Source organism: Zonotrichia leucophrys, chromosome 15 (genome assembly GCF_028769735.1).
Source record: "Zonotrichia leucophrys gambelii isolate GWCS_2022_RI chromosome 15, RI_Zleu_2.0, whole genome shotgun sequence".
NCBI classification, from domain to species: Eukaryota; Metazoa; Chordata; class Aves; order Passeriformes; family Passerellidae; genus Zonotrichia; species Zonotrichia leucophrys.
Window position 1 is genome coordinate 5,819,405 of NC_088185.1, and position 22,840 is coordinate 5,842,244.

General features: G+C 41.9%; 1 protein-coding gene across 8 annotated transcripts in view; it reads right to left on the bottom strand.

Moving 5' to 3' along the window:
- Positions 1–22,840, bottom strand: part of GALNT9 (polypeptide N-acetylgalactosaminyltransferase 9) — a 257,312-nt gene that overhangs the window by 125,040 nt on the left and 109,432 nt on the right. For 2 of the 8 annotated variants that reach the window (XM_064726599.1, XM_064726598.1), the window contains exons 2-5: positions 10,196–10,379; positions 8,488–8,608; positions 7,577–7,792; positions 6,737–6,891 (exon numbers count right to left, since the gene is read on the bottom strand). In XM_064726599.1, the coding sequence (XP_064582669.1) occupies positions 6,737–6,891; positions 7,577–7,792; positions 8,488–8,608; positions 10,196–10,355 (652 nt within the window). In that variant the 5' untranslated portion in view covers positions 10,356–10,379. The remainder of the gene's footprint in view (positions 1–6,736; positions 6,892–7,576; positions 7,793–8,487; positions 8,609–10,195; positions 10,380–22,840) is intronic. The other 6 variants (XM_064726600.1, XM_064726601.1, XM_064726602.1 and 3 more) reach the window with 6 other exon arrangements.

Consider the following 22,840-nt stretch of genomic DNA (forward strand, 5'->3'; position numbering starts at 1 on the left):
AGATCCCTCAGAACAAGTCATCCAAGCAAATTAAACACAAACACAGAATTGTTCAGAAGTGAAATGGCCTGACAAGTGCAGTAAGAGGGGCAGGGAATGGTGTGAGAGCTCCTCTGGAGCACCCATTGCACTGGATTTCCCACAAAAGGTGCTGCTGGGCTCTTTCCATGCATAGCAAGGAGTCCAGTTGAGCTAAACTAGGTGGAATAAAAGTTAGTGTGAAGAACTGCAGAAAGCAAAGTCCCCTTCCTCACTGTGGGAGAAGAACATCAAACCAGAGGGATAAGAGAGCAGAACTCAGCTCCAAAATACCACTTCCCTGGAAATCTACAGATGTCCTTGGATATCTACAGATGTCCTTGGATATTTACAAATGTGGATATCACAGCTCACTTCATCTGGACCTACACCAGATCATGGGTGTGATGTCACTTCAAGAAATAAGAATTTGAAAGCCCAAGAGATCAAACTGAGAAATAACCAACAGAAACAAGGTTGTCACCTTTATCCCCAGCAGCACTACAGTGAATTTAAACTCAAAATAACCCCAGCTAAATCAGAGGGCCCTCTGATTTAGACCAAGTTGCATCATTGCTGCCTTCTGTTGAGTAAGTCAAGAAATCTTGGCTCAGGAGATGGCCTAACAATCTTTTAATCTCCTGCAGGACTTGCTGAATAAGCAGTAAGTGCCAGTTGTACTGTATCTTGTCTTCAAACTGTCTGGAGAACCTGGATATTCCAGAACACCTGAAAGGATAGAAACTCCAGGGCAGAAATACAGTTTTTAATCTGTTTGCACCTGCCCTGCTGTCCTAGAAATGGGTTTTGCCTCCACCTGTGAAGCTTTCAGATATTCACAACCATTTCCATGGCACCACAGCTATGAGTTTTAGGAAAAGCAGACACATGCAATTAGCATTTGGCTGGTTTAGCTCTGTGCTCTCAGGAGAGGATGACTTTGGGTCACTGGGAGGGTTTCTCTGGCTTTTCTCTCTCAGGAACTGGAAGTGTCTTATTTCAGAGGAAGTTTTGATCAATAGGACTCCAACAAGGTTGGAAGCTGCTCTGCTGTCACTGGCTCTCTTCCTTCCTGTTACCCAGAACATCACAGACTCTTTTTATTTTCTACTTTTTCCTTTTTCTGTCCTTCAGTGTGTTGGTTTAAACCAAATGATGGTAATGACTACCAAGATAAATATCACAAACAGCAACAATAATTAAAAAGCATACCAAGTATGCTGAGAAAGAGAAACCGAGTGCCCATTAGTAAAGTCAGAGAGAAGCATTAAAAAAAGGCAGATTTGTTAAACATGACTAATTTCTTTTCCTTCCTTTCATAAATCTTAGTATTTCCTTGGAGAAATGCCACACATTCAGTGTCTGGAACCTCATTCCAAAATGATGCTCCTGGTTCAACTGCTACCTGCCTTTATTTACTAAAAGATCAAACAAACAAACAATAAACCCCCCTAAACTCAACAACCAGCTTCACCTCTCTCTAGCAAGAGTATTCAATTAAAGCCAGGTTTTCTAATCCTCTGAACCTGTGCAGAGGCTGTAGGTGTGCAGCCACCACACTGCAGCTCCTCTCTGGGAAGATGACAGACCCATATTTGCTTTTCCAATTCCAGCTAAATGTACAAAGAAATGGAAAGATACTGAACCAGAATACAGCTGGAAAGGCAACAAAACCAACACCAGGCAAAGGTTTCCTTTGTGCCTCTGTAAACATTGCTTTTAATCTCATATGGTACAAATGATTCAAGCTCCACACAAATGAGTCAATGATAAAATTACCACATGATTTTTTTTTCCTGTCAAAATACGCTTTCTTCCCAGCTACAAAGGCAAAAAGCAGAAATATTACATAAAAAATAGTTACCACTGCATGAAACACAGAGTAGAGGGAAAGACTTTAAAATCACTGATGTGCTGCTGGAATTGAGACATATATTTTTGCATTTGTCAATATTTTTCAGACCTGAGTGCAATTTTGTCGGTTTTACAAAAGAGAGCTGCCTTCTTTTTTAACTAAACTTTTAAAACTTTTCTCTTCCTAAAGTGCCTAAATAGAGTAACTCTATTCAAATATTACCTTATATCTATATAGGGGCTATCCAAATATTGGCCCATTACGTTTTCCTTCTGTTGTTTTGGGGAATAAAACCTTGACCTTCCTGAAAGCACCGATTGTGAGTTCCCACAGCTGCATAAATCAATACTAACACAACCAAAACCAGTTTGATGGGGAAATTGGTCTGTTGGACTTGACCATCACTTTGCAATACGGAAGGTCAGGCCTGCATTGGGTAGGTCAATGGTGACTTAGCCAAGCTTGAGAAAATGACCCAGCACTATAGAAAACACTGGGTAGTAAACCAAGAAATGGCAGGCTAACCTAAAAAAAAAGGAAAAAAAAATTAGCATTTTTTAGCAGCAGAACATAAATTCATACAATATAAATAGTTATAAAATGTGTGGGTATGAGGAGGTGCAGTTTCATTGGTGCAAGGCTGCAGTCACACTAAATGTGACCTGTGCATGTGTGGCTTTACCTTTCTCCTCTGTCAAGGAACTGCTCTTCAGCTGAGAGCTTCCAGCTGTAAAAAGTTCTTTTTTGACAATGTGGATATGTGATGCGGATATTCACATGACTCTCTTGCAGCCTGTTCCCAACCCTTACTTTAAAACATGGAAATTTGGATCCATTTTCAACCAGTCCAGAGCTTATGAAGAATAAACTTCCCTTTTAAAAACACTACTGTAACTTTTACCTATGCAGATTGCCAGGCTGAATTTTAAATGCAATCACTTGGCTTCCAGTGCACTCTAAAAATCAGGAGTCCCAGTCAGCAGGAATCAGTACTCTGCACCCAGGACCTGCTATTTCCATCATTTGAAGCCTCTGTGCTGCAATTATGTGAATTGTCCACTTTTTCCCCCAGCCTCCTCCATGAAATGCATATGTAATGTAAACCCCATTTATCACGCTGGAAATTGCTATTGCATTTAATCTTCCCAAAGAGACCAAAATCAAATTATGATGTGTAACGAATGATAACCTGTCAAATTCAAGGGAAAACTCCCAGCTCATCCCTCCACATCTGAAACAGAACAGGTCAAAGGGGTCTAGTGTAGAAGACATGGGTAGGAAGACATGATGTGAGAATACCAAATGAGAAGATGAAAGCTCTCTAAATCTTTGCAGATTGAATGAAATCTAATTACATGCTGTATTGATTGTTGTGTATTACTGGAAAGAGACAGTGAAAAGGGAAAAAGGCAATTAGACTGAAATTGTAGTCTGACCTTCAATTGCTTTTGGCATGAAAGGTTATGCTCTACTTGGGGCATCAAAAATTCTTTATTCTTTATGGTGAATCATTAGCAACAGACTTAGATGCAAAACTGATTAAGGGAAAAAATTCAGTCAATTCAATATTTTTTAAATTTTTCCCCTTTACAAAAAAAGTAAAGGCAAAGGAAAAAAATACGAAGGTGTTATCATTATGACATTTAATGAATTGCTACCAAGTCTAGCTGGTATGAGCTCTGTGCTGAATGACAATAAAATATATCCATCAATAGCAATACCATAGCAAAAAAAATAAAAAAGAACATATATAGATTGCTCAACTAGATCTATAATAACTCTGTTTTTCAAAATAAACATTGTACCCAAGGTCAAGCATCAGGAGGTAATACAAAGTCTCACCAAGAAAATTCCACTGACACGTTTCATTGCTTTCCTTTCCCTTACATGCTCTGTTCATTTGCTTCCACCAAACCCAGCAGCAGCTGAGGGAAAAGAAAGCTTTGAGAAATACTATTTTTCCCAAGTTGATAAAAAACCAGAGCACGAGCCAAATGAAAACTATTGTTTGGGTGGATGTCTGCACGACTCTGCGGGGAATCATGGCAATTCTCATTCATCCTATTCTAAAAACTCCTGTTCTGCCAAAGATAATGGCAAGGACCAGCTTTCTCCTGACTTCCATCCATGGTCCTCTGTGTTCTGCACACACCTCCACAGGCACTGCACTCACTGATTTCATTCAGACTGGAAAGTTAATGAGTTCTCCAGTGATCAGTTTTGGGTTGCCTCCTTATACATTTATCATGTTACTGCCTGTGTTTCTTTTCCTTGCAGAAGGTACACACTTCTAAATAACATTTCCTTGATTGTATGTAAACAAATATGTGTGACAGAAACAAAATTCTGTGCAGCTGCAAGGCTGGTCTCTCTCAGAATGGCTTTTTGTTGCTCTGGATCATCAACAGAGTCCCTAGAAAATTCAGATAAGTTTTACGAGTTCAGGTCTCATCTGAATAGAAGAGAAAAATAAAAGAACACTGAGATATTACCAAAAAATGTAGTTAATAGGTAGCTCTAAATTTGCTGATCTCAAAGAGAAAGGATGAGGAGCAGAGAACTCAAATCCTGGGCTGGGCTGATGTGCTGCAATGATAGCATTGAGCTGGACTCAGCCTCCTGGAGCTTTGAGGGGCTCTGGGTATAAAGAAACTCATATTCCTCCTGAATAAAACCTGCCTACCTCTCCACATAGAAGAGACTTTGACTCACCTCATGAAAAAGTGACATCCAGGACAGCCTCATTTGGCTCTCTGACCTTGTGATGAGGCAGCATGGGCAGGAGAAACCTGACTCAAGCCTGAGGTGAAGCTGCAGAGCTGCAGAGCACAGTGTTTGTGTGACACAGCACAGCCCTGTCACACAGGCTCCCCTGGATGCCAGGGCTGCCCATTAATGACACAAATCATGAGTCATGGCATTGCAAACAGAACAGCAGCCAGCTAAACACAAATACAGATGCTTGGTCCTGATTTCACTTACAGCAATGCAGCTCTGATGATTTCAGAGGAGCATTTCCTAATTTCTTAGGACTTTTTGTTGAAACATGATGGGGGGAAAAAGTATTTTTTTCCAGAATTAATCTATGTTAATGTACCACCGTGTAATAATAAGAAACTCAACAATCACATCAGAGAAAAATTAAGGAAAAATAAATAGGAAATTTGAACAGCTCAGCTTGAAAAACTTTCTGTATTTTCCTGTGTAAGAACTTCTAGGAAAAGAAAACTGCCTGCAGTGTTTGATATGACCTGAAGAAGCAATGTAACACTAACTTCAAGTCATTTCACCCTGAAGATCCATATCCAATAAATGGAATTAAAGAAGATGAAGAAAACAACTCCCAAAAAGAGGCATGCTTCACAGAGAACTTCCAGTCATTGCATGCAATGGTGCCTGCTTAGCACGGTGAGGACTCTGCTGATTCTCCAGGGGATGCTGTGCTGAGATGAACACAGAGCAGGGAAATCCTTCCCAAAGTCTCCCCTATGAAGAACGCCAAGAACAAATCTATTTGGGGAAAAAAGCCATTACAATTGAGTTGTAATGGATATATCTAATTTAGTTTGTGAACTTTGTGGTTTGGTGGAATACACGAGAACGATTTTCCTCTTAAATCCCACATTCTCCAAAACTGTTCCAAAATATGGTCAGAAAACACAGCTGTTGACACTTTCTCTCTAATTCCTGAATGTGTGGGTTTGGGACTAACACCCCACTCCAATTCCCCCTCTCTCTGCCCTGTTCATCCAGAGGAGAGTGTGAGGGGTTGCCTGTTCCCTGACACTTGCTGGCACAAACTGCACACTACCACACCTGACTTACTTAGATTTATACATTCATTCACAAAGTAGTAATAGGAAACATACTTTATGCTAACCCTCCTATTTGTCTGCAGTTTGAGGCTACAGTAGCCTTTCTTAAATCAATGTTACAAGTAGGATTTCCACAAGCAGCCTAGAAGTACATATTAAACATATTTACACTGAACATTTTATTTTCTGTGAAACACTAAATGTTACTCTTATATTATAATCTCATGCAAAGTTCACTCCTTCAGTCTTTTCTTGTCCAAAACACTGCTGTATTTAATCACATACTTATTTCTTTGATGTCTCACACTTAGAACTTTAAGAATTCATGCAAATACAAATGCAGTCATTTTGAAGAATTAGTTTCTATATGAAATGTTATCTGTCCTATAACAACTTTGATGGCTTAGCCTGTTTTAACTACCATGGAAGGGTTCTTTGCTTACCTAGCAATATTTTTCAAGGCTGGTGAATTAGAATGCTAAGTCATAAAAAGAACTGGTGGATGCTTCCCCTCCTCATCAATGACAATAACAAATTTAAATGGCAAAATCATTAAGGAAACATATGGGTGCTATGTTTAAACAGACCATTAATAGCGCACAATGTAAGAACTCAGCAGAATGCTTTTAAAGTAGCTCTGAAACCAAGTATATGACTTCCAGCTATAATCTAACACTGTATTTCCTATACAAACAACTTCCTATGCAGAGTTAATACACCCAGACAAACCGTAAAACCTGGTACAGTTTGTAGGGACTTCCTCTGATCCGGAAACACCTGAACTGCAGCATCCTGAACTTTGCATCTATTGAGGAAGTGCTGACTTTGGAGCAAGAGTTGGCAGAGAGGCAGGGTGGTGGTGGGAGGCTCGACAAACCCCTCCAGCAAACCCTGCATCACCTCTCGCCCTGTGTTTTCAGCACTTCAGCGCTGGGGTCGGTGTGAGTGATGCCCGGGCTCCCCTCCCCAGCGGGGGACGCTTGGGGGCTCTTGCCCATCCTGCAGCACCCTCCCGGGGCACAGGACATCCCCTCCCCGCCCCTCGTACCATTGAGCTGGTTGTAGACCACTTCCTCCAGGTGGTCCAGGCGCTGCAGGATGGACTCCCTGTCGGCCAGGCTGCCCACCTTGGCGCCGCGGCTCCTGGCCCGGCGCTCCGCGCTCCGGACGATCTGCACCAGCTCCTGCGAGCGGTCCTGGATCCTGCAGTACACGGAGAACAGGATGATGCCCACGAAGACCAAGATGTTCACCGTCAACAAAGTTTTGATTTTCCGTGCCACCGCCATGGGAGCCGCGGGCGCGGTGGCGGGGGGCGCATCCAGGCACGGAGAGCGGCGGCCCCGCGGCCACCCGGAGAGGGCAGAGCCCGGGGCGCCGAGCGGAGCCGGGGGCAGCGGAGCTGAAGGCAGCGGAGCCAGGGGGAGCAGAGAGAACGGGAGCGGAGCCTGAGGGAGCACAGTCGAGGAGAGAGGAGCCAGGGGGAGCGGAGAGAACAGGAGGAGAGCCGGGAGGAGCGGAGCGAACAGGAGCGGAGCCGAGGAGAGCCGGGAGCGGAGCTGTCCTTCAGCACCGCCGCGCCGCTCCCCGCCCCGCGCCCGCCGTCGCCCCGCGGGGCCCGCGCCGCGGCGGGCAGGGCGGCATGGAGCGGGGCCGAGCGCTGCTGCCCCCCGAGCCTCCTCCTCCTGCTGCTGCTGCTCCTCCGGCGGCTCCCGCCCGCCCGCCCTCGCTCGCTGTCCGCCGCCCCGAACGCAGAGCGCCGGTGCGCAGTGACGTGCTCCGGGGGATCTCATCTACATGCACACGGCGGAGCCGCGCCCGCCCCGCTCCGCGCCCTGCCCAGGGCCCCGCCGAACGCGCCAGGGGCCATCTTATCATTGCTGCCCACCTGGAGAGAGCCGGTGCTGCCCGCGGGCAGCTCCCGAGGGCGGCGGGAGAGAGCAAGGTGTCCTTGCAGCCCCCGAGGGGAGGTGATGCCCCACCCGGCTCAGCGGTGGAGAAGACATGAAATAAGTTCGCACGCTCCCCGGCAAGAGGGAGAGCTGGTAACGCACTCTGCTCCCTGGCTTTCCCGGCAGCCCGAGTACGGCTCTGGCTTGGGATCCTGCATGGAAATGACATGGCTGGGACCACATGCACAGGCAAGAGAAGTTCTTGCCAAGCATCCATAGAAATATGGACTCATAGGATAGTTTAGGTCGGCAGAAACGTTTAAAAGCCCATCTGCTCCAAGACCCCTGCAATGAGCAGGGACATCTTCAACTCGATCAGGTCGCTCAGAGCCCTGTCTAAGCTGATCTCAAATGAGCTGACCTCAGGTTGCTCAGAGCCCTGTCTAAGCTGATCTCAAACGTTCCCAGGGATGGGGCATCCACCACCTCTCTGGGTGACTTATGACAGCATTTTACCACTCTCATCAGAAAATATTTATTCTTTATATCTAGTCTAAATTGATAATCTCTCAGGTCATAACCATTAACTCTTTAATCTCAATACCTATGGGCATTAAATATGTCCTTTAAACAGCTTCTCCATTCATGTTCACAGCAATCCTCCTTTTATACAAAAAGATATACCCATCTCACTTAGAGGGTTGCATACCATAGGATATATCCTGATGCTGGGAATTTTTCTCCTTTCATCCTTCCTTCTTGGTTTCAGGAGCTGCCAACTCAAAATCTAGCCAAGGTTACAACCTCCCTGAGTTCATTGAAACTCGGCAAGCCATGCTCAGGTTTTCCTGAGATATAAATTCTCCACTGGTCTGCTGGTCCCGCTTCTGACCCTCCTGCTGCTCACCTTCTGCAAGGCCCCTGAGGGTGCAGTTTCTTGGAGAAGTTGTGTTTCTGTCCTAGAGGAATTCTCTTCTCCCCTGGTCTTTTGAGGATCACCAGTGAGACCTGTGCTGAGCAGAGAAAACCTAAACTGGAGTTTCACTATCATCTCATTTTATCCCTGGAAGAAGATGCCACAAGTTTCTGCAGTGTCATCTCTTCCAAGTATGGAAATATGTACGGGATTTTGTTATTTCCTACATTACTGTATTCTTAGACACAAATAATGCCTGGGTGCAGGATGAGATCTTTCACTCAAGCTGCAGGAAAACTCTCTTGGTCACTCAGCAGAAACAGCTCAGAATCTGAAATTTTCCAGTGCTTTGATTATTTCAGTCGTATTCTTATTGCAAATCACTCACAGCATTACATTTTCCTAGCATATAACAATTTTGTTTAAGAAAATATGGAACTAATGCTCAAGTGCAGCTGATTTGATGGCTCCACAGCATTTAATATATTATAGCAACACCTGCTGGTCTTGATATGGTTAAGAATCTGTTACATCCCTATTTCCATTATAAACTCCAAGTTCACAAGCTGGCCACAAGAATTCAGATTAGATTCTGACACAAGTTTATAGTTTGTCCCAAGGCTTGTAAAACATCTTCAACATTCTCAGAGAATTTACCAAGTTTTGATGAGAATTTTTTGCACCACTGCAGTTTTAAACTGGCTTTCACAGACATGGTTTCATCCATGACTGGCTTAGCTGAAGGAAACCACTTTTTGACCTAAGTAAATTTCTTAAATGGTCAGCTTAAAATATTCTCATATTCTTCTGTACAAACCACAGACTGTGTTCACATGGCTGAAAACTCACCCAATATCACTCAAATAATAGCTAGCTCATGTAGCTCACTGTTCCTTCAGACAACTCAAAGCAAAGTTGCAAAAGAGGTACCAGAGCTGATTGAAGAGCAGCAAATTCCATGATCAAATGATATATTTAATTTTTTCCTTGGAACCAAACAAAAATGCACTGTAATATTTTTACACAAACAGCACTCGAGCTGAAGCTGCTGTTTCCTGCCCAGAAGGAAGTTCCAATTTTAATTCCCACAGAAAAGACTTATGTTGCCAAAAGAAAATTTGATCAAAATCAACATATATAACAGCTGGATTTCAGTGAAAATGCTTTAGCTGAACCCATAGGAATCAGCTCTGATTGCTGATCCATCCTGCAAAGGGAGATCATGGGAAGTCATTGGTGGCTGCTCCCAATCAATGGATCAAGCCAGAGGCAATGCTGGGATTCCATTCCAAACCACAAATCCAGTTTCTCTCTCTCTCTCTCACTGATTTTCACTCCTATTCATCTCCACAGAGTTCCTATTTCTATTTATCATTGAAAATGGATCAGGAAGGTGCTGTAAAAGCACACCAAGACCCCGTGCATTCAAATGGCAGCCCTCAGGTGATCCCACTCTCCATCCCTGTGCTCAGCCCAAGGGAACACCTGGAGGAAGGACAGCTGGCTGCAGATGAAGGTGGTGTCAAACAGCCAGAGGTAAGGACTCTGAAAAGCCAGGCAGCACTCTGAAATATCCATCTGCCACAAGCATCTCCCTGAAAGCAGCAAAGATGGTTCATTGCCTTGGGGCACTTCTGAGCTGCTATGGGCTGTCAAACAGCTGAGGCTGTAATGGTAACAGCAGCATGTAAAACCAAACCTTGCTGTTGGCTGAGGCTCTTCTGGAAGTTGTGCTTGATCTTGTGCAACGTTGGCCTTCCAATATTTATATTTGCTTCTGTTAACTCTTGGTTACTGCAGGATGCTCCATCTTGGCATGAGGATGTTGATACAGAGGAGAACTTCAGCTGCTTCTGCATTTAAAATCCTGTTCTACTTAGCTACTGAGGTATGAAACAGAAAATTTCACTTAAAACAACAGGGAACTAAAATATTTTGAAAAGAAGTTTAGTAAAGCATCAGTCTTAGAGCCATTAAGTACAGAGCCTATCATGCAGCTCCTCAAGGCAACAGACTCCAAGTCAATCTCACCCAGTTCATTTGGAGCTACAAACCTCAACCAATACACACATTTTTTTTTTTTTAGCCAGCTACTGAAATCTTTAAATTGTACAGCATCTGAGTATGATCAACATACCCACCATCATCTGGACAGTTCTCAAGTTAAGTTTTCCCAAAAAGTGCTCAGAAAAATGTCATCCCTACAGCAGAGCCCTTGCAAGCACCACACCTTCAGTCCCAGGTGTGGTGGGGACATGCTCAGACAACCAGTGAGTTTCAATTTTCAATGAGGGGTTTTATGTTGAGTTTCATTTTAAATGAGATGAAGGAACTGGCTGACGAAACAAAAAAAGTAAGATTTTACTTTTGAGAAAAGGCAAGAAGAGGATGATTAAAAAGTTTCTTGAAAGTTTCTTGAATTTTAAAAAGCCTAGATTGAAAAAAAAATATTGAATTCAAGTTAATAACCATAAAATCATTCCCAACCACTTTTCCAAAAGGACAGGATTGATTTACCATTTCTAAAGAGACATACCTTTCTGATCATCCTCCTGCATGATATGAGACATTTGCAGGAATGAATAATGTGTAGAAGGGAAGACTTTGATGTTTCAAGTATTTGAGCACTAGCTTTAAAGAAAGAAAAAGACACCACAGACAAAATATTATGCCAGTGAGGATCTCCCTCTGCAGATTCCAGCTGTAGTTACTCACAGACATCACCCACCATTTTCCCAGTGAAACTCCAGCTGCATTTGCTAGGACTTTGCTTAGAGTTTTAACACAGCCTAACATTTTTCTACTTCATTTTATACTTTTTGACTTATAAGAAAACAGCAGCAAATGCAGCCAGCAGAGTTTCAGATCTGTGAACACCCAGACACACAGAGCTGAGGCCCTCACCCTGCTGCAAAGAGGCACTGCAGCCCCTCAGATACTGAGATGCCTTAAAATCTCAACATTTCAGAAATTATATATATGTTATATCTGTATATATTCTTTTAATTTTGGCTGTATTAGTCACTTAAGATTACACAGAAGTTTCACAAATGGAAATTGGGATGCTTCCTCTAAAACTGCAGCAATTTCCACTTGCACATGGGACAGTTCTTCAAACGTACAAATCATGCTGTGTTCTAGCACCTGTGACACAAATATGCACTTCTTTTATATTCTTCCTGTTGCATTAAAGCTCCAGGTTGACCCTGCAGAGTGAATTTATAATAGACAGCACAATTGCCAGCAGATCTGCTGCTTTCAAGCCTGTGAGATTGTGCTGATGACCACCCTGGAGTAAAAGCACGCAGATAAAACTCAACAATTATCCAAACGTGCATTAAAACCCCCAATAAACCTGTCATTGTAAAACCAGAAGATAAATAATGCCAAGAGTAAAATATTCAACCCACATACTTACGTTTTACAAAGCTCTAATTAATAAACATTACAGCTCTCACCAATTTTAATAAGAATTGAGTGGAGCTGCCTTTTTAAAATCCAACTGCATAGTCCTCCATCCATTTCCTATTATTATCTCCTACTGTAATTCCTGAATAGGTGCTTGTTTGCTAAGAGAGGATTATCACCATTCACCATGATCAAAAATTACTTGCAGGGACTTAGATTTACCCATGAAACAAGAGAAAAAAGCATCTTTGAGGACCTTTCTCCCCCAAATGACAGAGCCTCAGCCCACCTGCACCCAAAAAAGGAAGGTGGCTGGGACCAGCTGCTGTACTGGGATTCTGAGCTGCAGACTGATGGTTTTGATCATCCCATAACTTACTGCAAGGAATTTCAGAGTTGCTGTGATAAGATAGAGACTCACCCTGGAAATAAATCAGGGAAGCTTTTCAAGGACGGCTTCTATGTTTATGAGAGTTGCAATAAAGAAAATAAATGTGCAAGAGATATATAAATGTAATTTAATATCCAGCTATTACAGATATAGAAATTACCTCATTATACTCCTTGAAATCCATCTTTACTTATTCCTGATGCCAGAAAACTTACAAAGCCCTAAACAATGGCTAGGCTGTTAGCATGCTGAGACTTCTGCTTTTCACACTGTCCAACATTATCTTCTGGTTCTTCATGTTCCTTCTTCAGCTGCTCTCGTGCACTGCACAGGCTTTAAAACAGAGGCTGCTTTTTTGATGGGGCTGTTTTAAAAAAGGGTTCATGAATGATGCTCCTAATTCCAAGAGAAAATCAATTTTCAGCTCTGTCTGTGACATCTGTGGATTGTGATCCCTTCTCCTTGGAATCCATTTGTCTCATTTCCACCTCTGCTCTTAAACATCCAACCTTATGGTGGCACAATTTCCTGTCAGGTCTTTTATTAGTCTTTGATCAGATATTATTTTAGGAAACCTGTCCAGATCAAGTTTCTTATTCCAGCATGTTTTTAATACAGCAGTGCTGCCTTTGGGGACAAACCTGTTCTCAGAGACACGTGGCACCAAAAAGGAAGGATGGGAAAGGTTGGAAAAGGATGGGAAAGGGTGGGAAAGGATGTTTCTCCCTGTTCATGCAGCTAAAAGCTGATGAAAAAGCTGAACATTATCCCTGGCTCAGAATAGTTAAAATATTTTGCTACTGGAATTGCAGTGAATCCAATAGGGCACATTAATCTTTGGCCATCACTGTGGCAGTCCCAGTTCTGCCAGGAGGAACTGGCTCGTGGGCTTGTGCAGGTATTTGTCCAGGCTGATCCTCTGGTAGGAAAAGAACCTCATGCAATATTCATTACTGGCTCGTCTCTGTCTTGATGCACATTATTAAGAGCTGCCTGGCCCTCCAGCAACATCTTCACAACAAAATTAAGAAACACAGCCAGCCATCATGTCAAAGTCCTAAGAGATTAAACATTCTAAGTGCAGCAGCACCAGGGTAAATTAGTATTGTTACCTCCTGACCCCCAGAGCTGCACCCAATGCTGGCTTTAAACAATAAAAATAATGAGATTTTTAGATTCCATTTATTTTGAAACAACAACTGGCAGCTTGAGAGAAGAAAACATGTTTTGGCAAATAAAGTTGACATTGACATTTTTAGTAAAGAATAGCTTTATGGTGCCTTGTCACTGGGCAAATCTGAAGAATCACTGCTGCCTCTGATGTATGATGTTTTTCACAGGGACAGTGTATGTATGAGTAATAAAGAACATTTAGTACAGTTTGTAGCTGCCTTTAACAGAGATGTTCAGAATATTTAAATAGAAACCAAAACATTTCTAGCATTGAAGTCTTCAATGTATTTTTAAAATATTTCATCTTAAAAAAAAAATAAGTTAAAGGCTGATGCATGATAAAATTCCATCCTTAAACTATGCCTGTGAGAAGCCTTGACAGATGGAAGTAGGATGACAAAACCACATTCATTTAGATGGGTTGGATTCCCTAATATTTCCAGTAAAGGGCAGATTCCAGTTCAACAGTTTTGGAGAGAGTTTTTAGGGGGTTTTGGGGTTTTTTTAACACACTTGAAAATGAGCCAGTCAGTAGGGAAAGAACATTTAAGACTATATTGGCCTATGTAAATGACAGAACTGTTCTGTCTTTTCCTGCTCCAGACCACACAGCTTCTCCAGCTTTCAATTTCTCCATCTGAAAACTGGGGACAGCTTGCCATAAGGGAAGTGACAGAATTTGCTTTTATTAATCTCCCTCTCAATTGATTTAGATACCAAATGGAATTTAAAAAGAAGCCCAAACCAAGAAAAACAAGGAAAACCAAGGTGTTAGGAGGCACCAAAAGTGCAGTGGTGAGGGGAGCTGCAGGTAGGCAGAGACATGTAGGTAATGACATGCCCACATATTCATCACCCTTTTAGCTCTAGATGCTGGGAAGACATTCTCTATTATTCATTAATTCTGTGGTGAGCAGACAGATTAAGCATTTTTCCCTATTAATTAATCTTGCTCTGGGCTATGAAATTGAAAAGCTTCATTTATTTATATATTTACTTTTTTTGAGGGAGAACAATTTCTCAGCAAAGCCCTCCCCAGTGAAACTGCAGCATCAAAGCCTCTGGCCAAGCTCCCAAGCATTCCATACTGTGCCCGCCTTCAGCCACTACATCACAATATATAATTACAGACACAGATCTGCTTCTGATACTAAATACAGGGAGATGTTTTACACTTGATTGTGGTACAGACATTAATACCAGTCACAAAGGACAGATCACATCCCACTGATATAAAGGAAATGTGAAATGGATCAGGCCTGGAGTTTTCTTTATGCTGTTTATATATATACAAACAACATAATATGGATGTGTGTTGGATAGAATATATATATATATTTTATTTTTATATATATATATATATATATATATATATTCTATTATTCTATCCAACACACATCTAATGTTATCAGCTCACAAAAAATTCCTGACATTAAACATTTTCATGTCCATTGAGCTGATTTTGATTTGCATAAAGCAAAGATGAGCAACAAGCAGGTGTGAACAAGGGATTTATTGGTGGTTTTATTGCCCTCCACCCCTGAGGCTCACAGACCCCAGGAGGACACGGTTGGGCTGAGCTTAGCAAGGACCTGCTTTGGCCTGAAATCCTGAGATTTCAGCTGCTATTTAACAGGGTCTTGCAGGGAGCTGCACTGCTGCCTGTTAGCACACTTTGTTCAGCACAATTAGTACAATTCCCTGCCACAGAAAACACCAAGGGATAGCTCAGTGACAGACTGGGGTTATTCAACTCTTGACAAAAGGTTAGGAGAATTCTCTTGAACCAGTAATTGTCTGTCACATGAAATGCTGCAACTTCTTGAGCACAAGAAGGAGGACACCATAACATGAAGGGGATTAGGGCAGGAGGAAGCTGGAGGCAGGTAGGTTAAGAGAGAGGAATCCAAATGGAATTGCCAAAACAGACTGGGAAGAAAGGACAAAAGAAAAAAAAAAAAGAGTAGAAGTTAATAAGGACCTCAAATTTTTCTGATGTTTGTAGGTAAAATGACTGAAATTGGTTTCCTTCCAAGATTTCAAGATTTTTGAGATCAGTATGTGCACAGGGAATTTCTGTGGTATTGCACAGAGGGGCCCCAGAGGAATTGGCACATGAGCTAAAACAAGGATGGCATAGGAAGAATAATGGATTTCCTGTGGTGCCAACATTGACTACACCATGAAAGGAGACACACCATCACCACATCATCCCAAAGCTCCAGAGCCCAATCCAGACATGGTGCCATTGTTCCCTGGCTGACTGGAGGGAAGGGAGGTGGATTGCCTGCCCTGGAAAATGTTCTGCAGGTTTGGTTTGAGGAAAGGAGATGTAGAAAGCCTTCAGAAGGGGCACATCTTTTTCAAATGCCTGAGTGCACAGGTCAGGCTTGGAACAGAGGGTAAGAAAGGCTTAAAGTGAAAATTTATAATTTAATCATGTAATGGAGCCAGAAGGGATGCTCACAGCACACATTTTACTGCTAGCTTTAACTGGTCACAGATCCAGCTCCTGATTACCACTAAATTAATTCTGTTGGTGAATCCTTCAGTATGTATCTTACAGTCCTCTTTTCTCCCTCATGACACTTTCCTAAATTTTTTGTTCTCAATGCCTGAATGGAGCATTTATCTGCAACAGGACCCTGATCTTGACTGGGACAAGGAGCTGCTTCCACCTGTCACACACAGACAGGACAAGTGATAACAGCAGTGATAAGAACAGAGCATCTTCATAACACCCACTCTATGTAGGACATAAATGAATACATCAGATTATTCTTTAAATAGCCTACTCTAAAATTAGATGAGTGAATGCTGCCACATAGCACTAATGCTAATGGAAGAGCTGGATACCAGGAGCAGACGGTGTTGAGAAAATTCTCTGCCTTGAAAATGTTAATTCATTTAATTGCCACTAATTGTACATAGCATCAGTGCAAACTCAAACACGAGAACTGAACAAGCAGTTCTGAGCCTGACCTTTGCCAGGTAAAACCTTGAATTTAAGGAAAATCTATCTCAGAATCAGCAATGTATTCTGTTTCATGCTCACCTAGCTTTCCAAAGCATGCTGCAGGTGTGCAGAAAAGCCCAATACAAAGATTAGTGTAGCTCAAATTAATCTCAAACAAAGTGCAATTTCTGTGGCACACACCACAGTTCTGAGCCACGTCTTCCATCACCTTGTTCCTCAACTGCATGATTGTGAGCTTGCAGCAAACCTGGTGGTGTCTTAAAATGGCCAGAGAAGGAGCATTTCTATCCACTCTAAATCACAGCCAATCCTGTAATAGATAATTCAGTTCCATGGTTGGACTTTTCCAACCTAAACCATTCTATGATTCTATAAAAATTCCTAGCCCAAGGGGATTCTGGGGTGCAGAGAAGAGAGAAGATCCCTTTGTTTTATGGAATGAAAAGCTGAGATCTGATAGCCAACAAGACACTGAACAGTGCCATGATGGACACAATTTGGTATGCTAGAGGAAAATTCTTTAGTCTTTGGGGAATTTATTGTCACAAGCCAGCTGCTTAGACTGGATTAGAAAGGGAATTAGAAAATACACAACCCAATTAAAAAGTAATGTTTGTTTGTTTGCTTCTTGAAGTTCTTTTGCTCTTTCATACTAATTCCTTCTCTTTCTCATTTTTACTGAATTCAATATTCATATTGATATGCACAAATAAATCCCAAGATTCATGTCTTTTTAAAATGCCTCTGGCATTTTTTCTCAGCATGGCCTGATCCTGCAGCTGTGAGTGCTGCATTTTCCAGGAGCTCAGGATCCAGCCCCAGGCAAGGCTTCAGTGGGAGGTGACCCCAGAGCACAGTGACCTTTCCAGAACATCAGCCCAAAATGAAAAGGTGCCCCAGCCTCTCAGGCAAGGACACTGAAAGGAATCAATATCACTTTGCACAGATTTACAGCAAAGCTGAAGGAGGGATCATGCTGAAGGCAAGGCAGAAGGGGAATTTTTCTCTGTGTGTTTTTCTGTTGGAGAGAGTTGGGAATGGAGCTGGCACGTAACGAATGCTGGTGGTTAACTCTGCTACCCTCTGGAATGGTCCATTAAAATAACAAGGACAATAACAGGTGATATTTCAAAGTGGCACTGAAATTCCAGCAAACAAACTGTAGGACTGACTGTAAATAGCTGCACAGACTTTAAAAAATACTCAACCCAGATTTACCAGATTTGAGGGTAAATTCCCATTTTCCATCAAAGTACAGCAAAATCAAATTACACAACTCCTTAGACCTATGAATTCTCTGTTGCTTTTAGAAGTAAAAAGGTTTTTAAAAGTTCTTCCTTGTTGAAAAGAAGAAAGAAATCAGGTAATTTATTAGGTTCCTTTAAAACCTGGGGGAAAAATTGCAGCTAGAAAGCTTGTGGCACTCTACTTACTTTTACTTTCATGAAAGAACTCACATGATTAGAAAAGAAACACAAACATTCCATACTGAGTTGAAAGAAAAAACTTCAAGTAAGAAAAGAAAAAAAAGGAAAGAGAAAACCCTCCAAAATGATGGCCTGGAAAATTCCATTAGTCTTCAGATGAAGAGGATGATAATATTTGATCAGATGATAATATTTGATCAGATGATAATATATGCATCCCATTGTCACATCTGACATTTTGAATGGTTCCAATCCAGATAACTTCTCGATTTGGGAATTTTATGCAGAACAAGGAATCATTCAATACGTACATATTTGCAAGTCCCTTTTTTTCCATTTTTTGTGCCATTTTTGCTGCCATTCCCCAGCTGGGCTACCCTGGCTGCAAAGGAGCTCTGAGTGCAGCACCCTCAGCTGCACTCTGGTGAGCTCAGCAGGGCAAAGCATTTGAATTTTAAATTGCAGAGTTCCCTCCATCTTTCAAGTTATTCTTGTTTAATGCTCAAAGCCAGGAAAGTCAATTGAAACTTAATTCTCTTCTTCTTTGATTTATAGCAGCTGTGGATTAAGAAGCTGATTTGGGACAGATTCAATTGTTTCCTCACTGAAAAAAACCCCCCAAAACATAAAAGCTTTTCTAAAGGTTTGCACCTTGAATAATGGTTCTGTGTGTTTTATTGTATTGCACCACTATATTTTATTAGAAGGCATTATTCAACCCTTATTTCCTGGAATTTCACCATTAACGTGTTGTCAGAATATGGGAGTGGCTGAACAGAACTCTGTGCTCAAGACAAGGGGCTTGGCTAACCTGGGATTGCATCCATAGAGAAACAGAATTCAGGCACCCCAAAATGAATTCACTGCAACTCTTAGTAGGATTTTTTTTCAAATAAACTTTTAAAGAGTGACTTTGCCTCAAAAATTTCACATCTTTCCACACTTTCAAGTTCTACTTTTCCAAATGATGTCCTGACATGAACTGGACCAATTCTCACCCTGAAGAACTTTCACTTTTACATACATATATGGATTTCACGATATATTTTAGTGAAAGAGCTTAAATAATTCATTTTGGTCTGGGTATTTCTCTTCACCAATGTTTTGATTTAGTCCACAAAGGAGCAAACAAACCAATTATTTGTATATCTCCAGTCTCCTTAGCAAAGCCTTCCCTTTTCAAGTTTATAGGAGACAGCATGCTTCAAAACAACCCACTCTGATCTGGGGCTTAGAGAAAAAGATGTTTAGTTCATATAAATCAATATACCCTCAGTGAGGAACATGAAACTGTGCTTTCATGCCAGGCCAGGATCCTACCTGGTTTTACTATCTCAATTCAGAGTAACTTTTTTGTTTGAAAATATCTGTTTTATGTATATCACTCACAAATATTCAGTAAAAAAATAATAATTACAGAAAAACATGAATGCAGTATTTCCCTAAAATAAGAGCATTGAAATGCACAAAGTATTGGAAGATAGGGATGTGCTGTACAAAAAACAGGACCCCCTGACAAAAGAGGAATGCTTTGAAAAGATAAAGGGAAGATCAATATGTTCCATCTTTATAGGCTCTCATCTTCTATTCTCCTGTAGTCTCAAGTCGAAGCCTACCTTTGTCTGTAGTCTAACAAAGAGTGCTGGTGTTATGAAAGGTACAGTGGCTCCTTCTTTATGCTCCCTGATAACTCATCATTTACAATCAGTCTGGGATTCAAAACAGCTTTCTCCTCCCCTGGCAGAGCAGCCCAGGTTCCCTGCAAGGTTTCTGCTCCCTTTGGCTGATCCCTCCCTGCAGAGCCTGGCTCAGCTCCCTGCCATCAATGGCCACAGCAGAAAGCTGGGGGAAAATAAATCTGTTTATCTGATGCACCAGGGACTGCCATACCTGACAGCTGTGTTACACACTTAATGAAAAACACCCCCAAAAATACCTTCAGCACAGGTGAGGATGTAAATCCATCCCCATTCACCAGAGATGCAAACACAAGGTGCTGGTGTGGTGCCACATCTGCCCTGAGGTTGTGCTGCCTTGCCACAACAGCTGAAAGCTGAGGCACCCACAGAGATTCACCTAAGGAGCCAACTTTGCATCCTGAAAGTCCTGCTAGGTATATATAATATACCTAGCAGGATTTTTATATATATATATATATATATATAATATATTTTAAAATTATATATATAGTATATAATATATAAAATATATAATATATAAATAATATATTTTATATATTAAATATATTATAGATTATATATATTTTTACATATAAATATAATATATATAAAAGAGCTCTCTCAACGGGTAAATATAAACCAGCCCTGTCAACAGGTAAATATTAAAATGCCCCCCTCAAGTGCAACCCACAGGTGCACAGCAGTTACAGAACAAAGCTTGTTCTGACAAAAGTACCTGGGTGTGACAGCAATCACTTGTACATACAGACACCACTTTTTTCCCTTTTCACCTAATTATCTGTGTTTAAGCTGTGCCTGTTTACAGGGAGTCATGCAGGATGGAAAAGGAAGTAGAAAATCACACTGCCTCTTCCACAATAACCCAAAATAGCTTCCCTGGAAACACAGAGTCCCTGTGATGTTCCTTGGTGTCTCAGCCAAGAAAACTTTACCAAGTCCTGAGTCGTGAGGTACACTGTGACTCTGTTATTTTTGCTTGTATTTATAGCAAGGTTTTCCTCTCCAGTTAAATAGCTTTGGTGCTCAGCACTATTTTGAGACTTTCTGGAGGAGTTGGGGGGAGGAGGAAGGGACAGGGGATGGTGGGTGGTCTGTCTGGGAAGCAGCATCCCGCCAGAAACTCATGGCAAGGCAGCTTGCTGGACCACCTACGTGAGATGTCACTTTCTGTCTCCACAGACAATTCACTCAAGAAAAATGAATTCTCTTCAAACCCAGATTGATTGATTTCTTTCTTTCTTTTTCATGTGTCGCCATTCTGGCCAATTACAATGACATCAGCAGCAGACAGGCTACCTCAGAACATTCTACAGCTACTGCACAAAATAAAGAGTGGGGTGTTAGAGGATGCAAATGAACTCATGCAAACACAGTGTTTGTCCACCAAAGCAGCTCCATTTACAGGAGCCCAGAGCTGGAGGCAGTGGAATGTCCTTGTTTCATTTCTGAGTCCCAGAATCCATCATTGTAACATCAGGGATTGCAGGGAATCAGAAAATCCTTTTCCATGTTGGCTCTGATCACAAAACCCCAGCACTATGCACTGATGCAGGAGCCCATCAAAGTATAAGAGGGGCTTCTTTAACCTGAAAAATCAGTCAGGACCTTCACCTGCTTGCACCTGAGGAAAGCAGGGTGCCCACCCCATGCACAGGGCAGCCCTTGAGCCTGGGGCCTTGCACTGCTTCCTTCCAGAGGCTGGAAATCAGACTCTTGCTTTATCCTGGCATAATTGCATTTGTTACTTGTGTTACAGCAGATAAGGAGTAGCCAGCAGGACCACAGAGTAAATGATGCCCACAGCCAGCCTGCAACTAGCAAACACACAAGAGCACTTTCTTTAGAAACTCAGAACTCTGTTAGTTGAAAGCCTGAGTTCTTGATAAGGAGGCAGATGCATCCTTGGAAGAAATGCTAAAAAGACAAAATCCTTTTGCTGCAGACAAAGAAAGGCTCTGAGGACTGAAACCCATTTCTTATCTTCCAGAGAAATGTTTTGTTTGGATGCTATTAGCACAGCATTCCTCTGATCATTTGTAAATGTCATTTACAAACTCTGGCACAATTGTTCTTTGCAGAACAGATTACAGGGTCCAGCCTTCCTCCTTTCAGAGTGCAGCCCATGCTCTGTGTTTAATAAGGATGTTGATATTGTGCTTTTCAGATCATGCCCCAGTGCCCACTGTAACAAACACTGCTGAATGTGTGATGTGGGACCCACAGAGCACCCCAATCCCAGTTTGAGAACCCGCACTCCCTTCTAGAGCTTTCCTTGAAGCCACCTCTGATCCTGGCTGGATCAGAGAAGTGGGCTGAGCCACAGGGAGTGAGCTGCCTGAATTCCCTGTGCTCACAATCATGCATACAGGGATTTATTTCTGGCCCTGTTCAGGGCTGTCTACACATCTGGGTTGATCCCTGGCCTCACATCTCCTAGTGTAACATCAACTTGCAGTATTTTTGATACTTGTTTTGTTTTTGCCAAGAATATCACAAATAACAACTGCTGTTTACACAGACCAGATTGCATTTGTGTTGTCTCCTCACTCAGAGGCACTGAGGCAGACAGAAAGGGAAGTTTTGATTTTGATCCTATGCTAAGAATTGCGCATTTCTTGACCCAAATCCTGCCTGCAGAAAGATATGAAATTCATGCCAGTAGTGTCCATTAAAGAGATATTTGACATGCCTTGTCTCCATTCCCTCCTAAACAAACCAGGGCCCAGCTACCACACCATAGCATCTGATCAGCAAAACAATGAGATAAGAACAAGAGCTGACATGGCAAATAAAGCTCTTGAGATGGCATACCCCAGACAGAATTCTGTTCTGGATTTACTTGCTGCATGCAGGCAATCAAGGAATATAGAATACAAGTAATGGATACTTCACCAGCCATTCATATGGGGGCTGCATCTGCTTGATTAATTTTAAAATTCCAATTATCAAATAAACATGCTGAACTCTGGGCCACAAGAAGCAGATGCTGTATGTTTACTTCTACTTTGAGTTGTAAGGTGTGCTTTTCTTCCTGGTATTTTAGTGACAATGTCCAATTCTGAAAGGCACTGGCTGTTTATTAATTTCAAAGGAGGAAGGGGAACTCTCTGTTGAATTAATTAATTTCCTTCATTTCATGCAAGGCTTCAACTTCACAGTTTGTGATCAAAGAAAGGACATTTACAATAATGTTAAATATGGTTTAGGTTTTACAATGTGCTATCTGCTAGCTTGGTTTCCACTTCTCTAACAAATCTCTTGCAAAAAT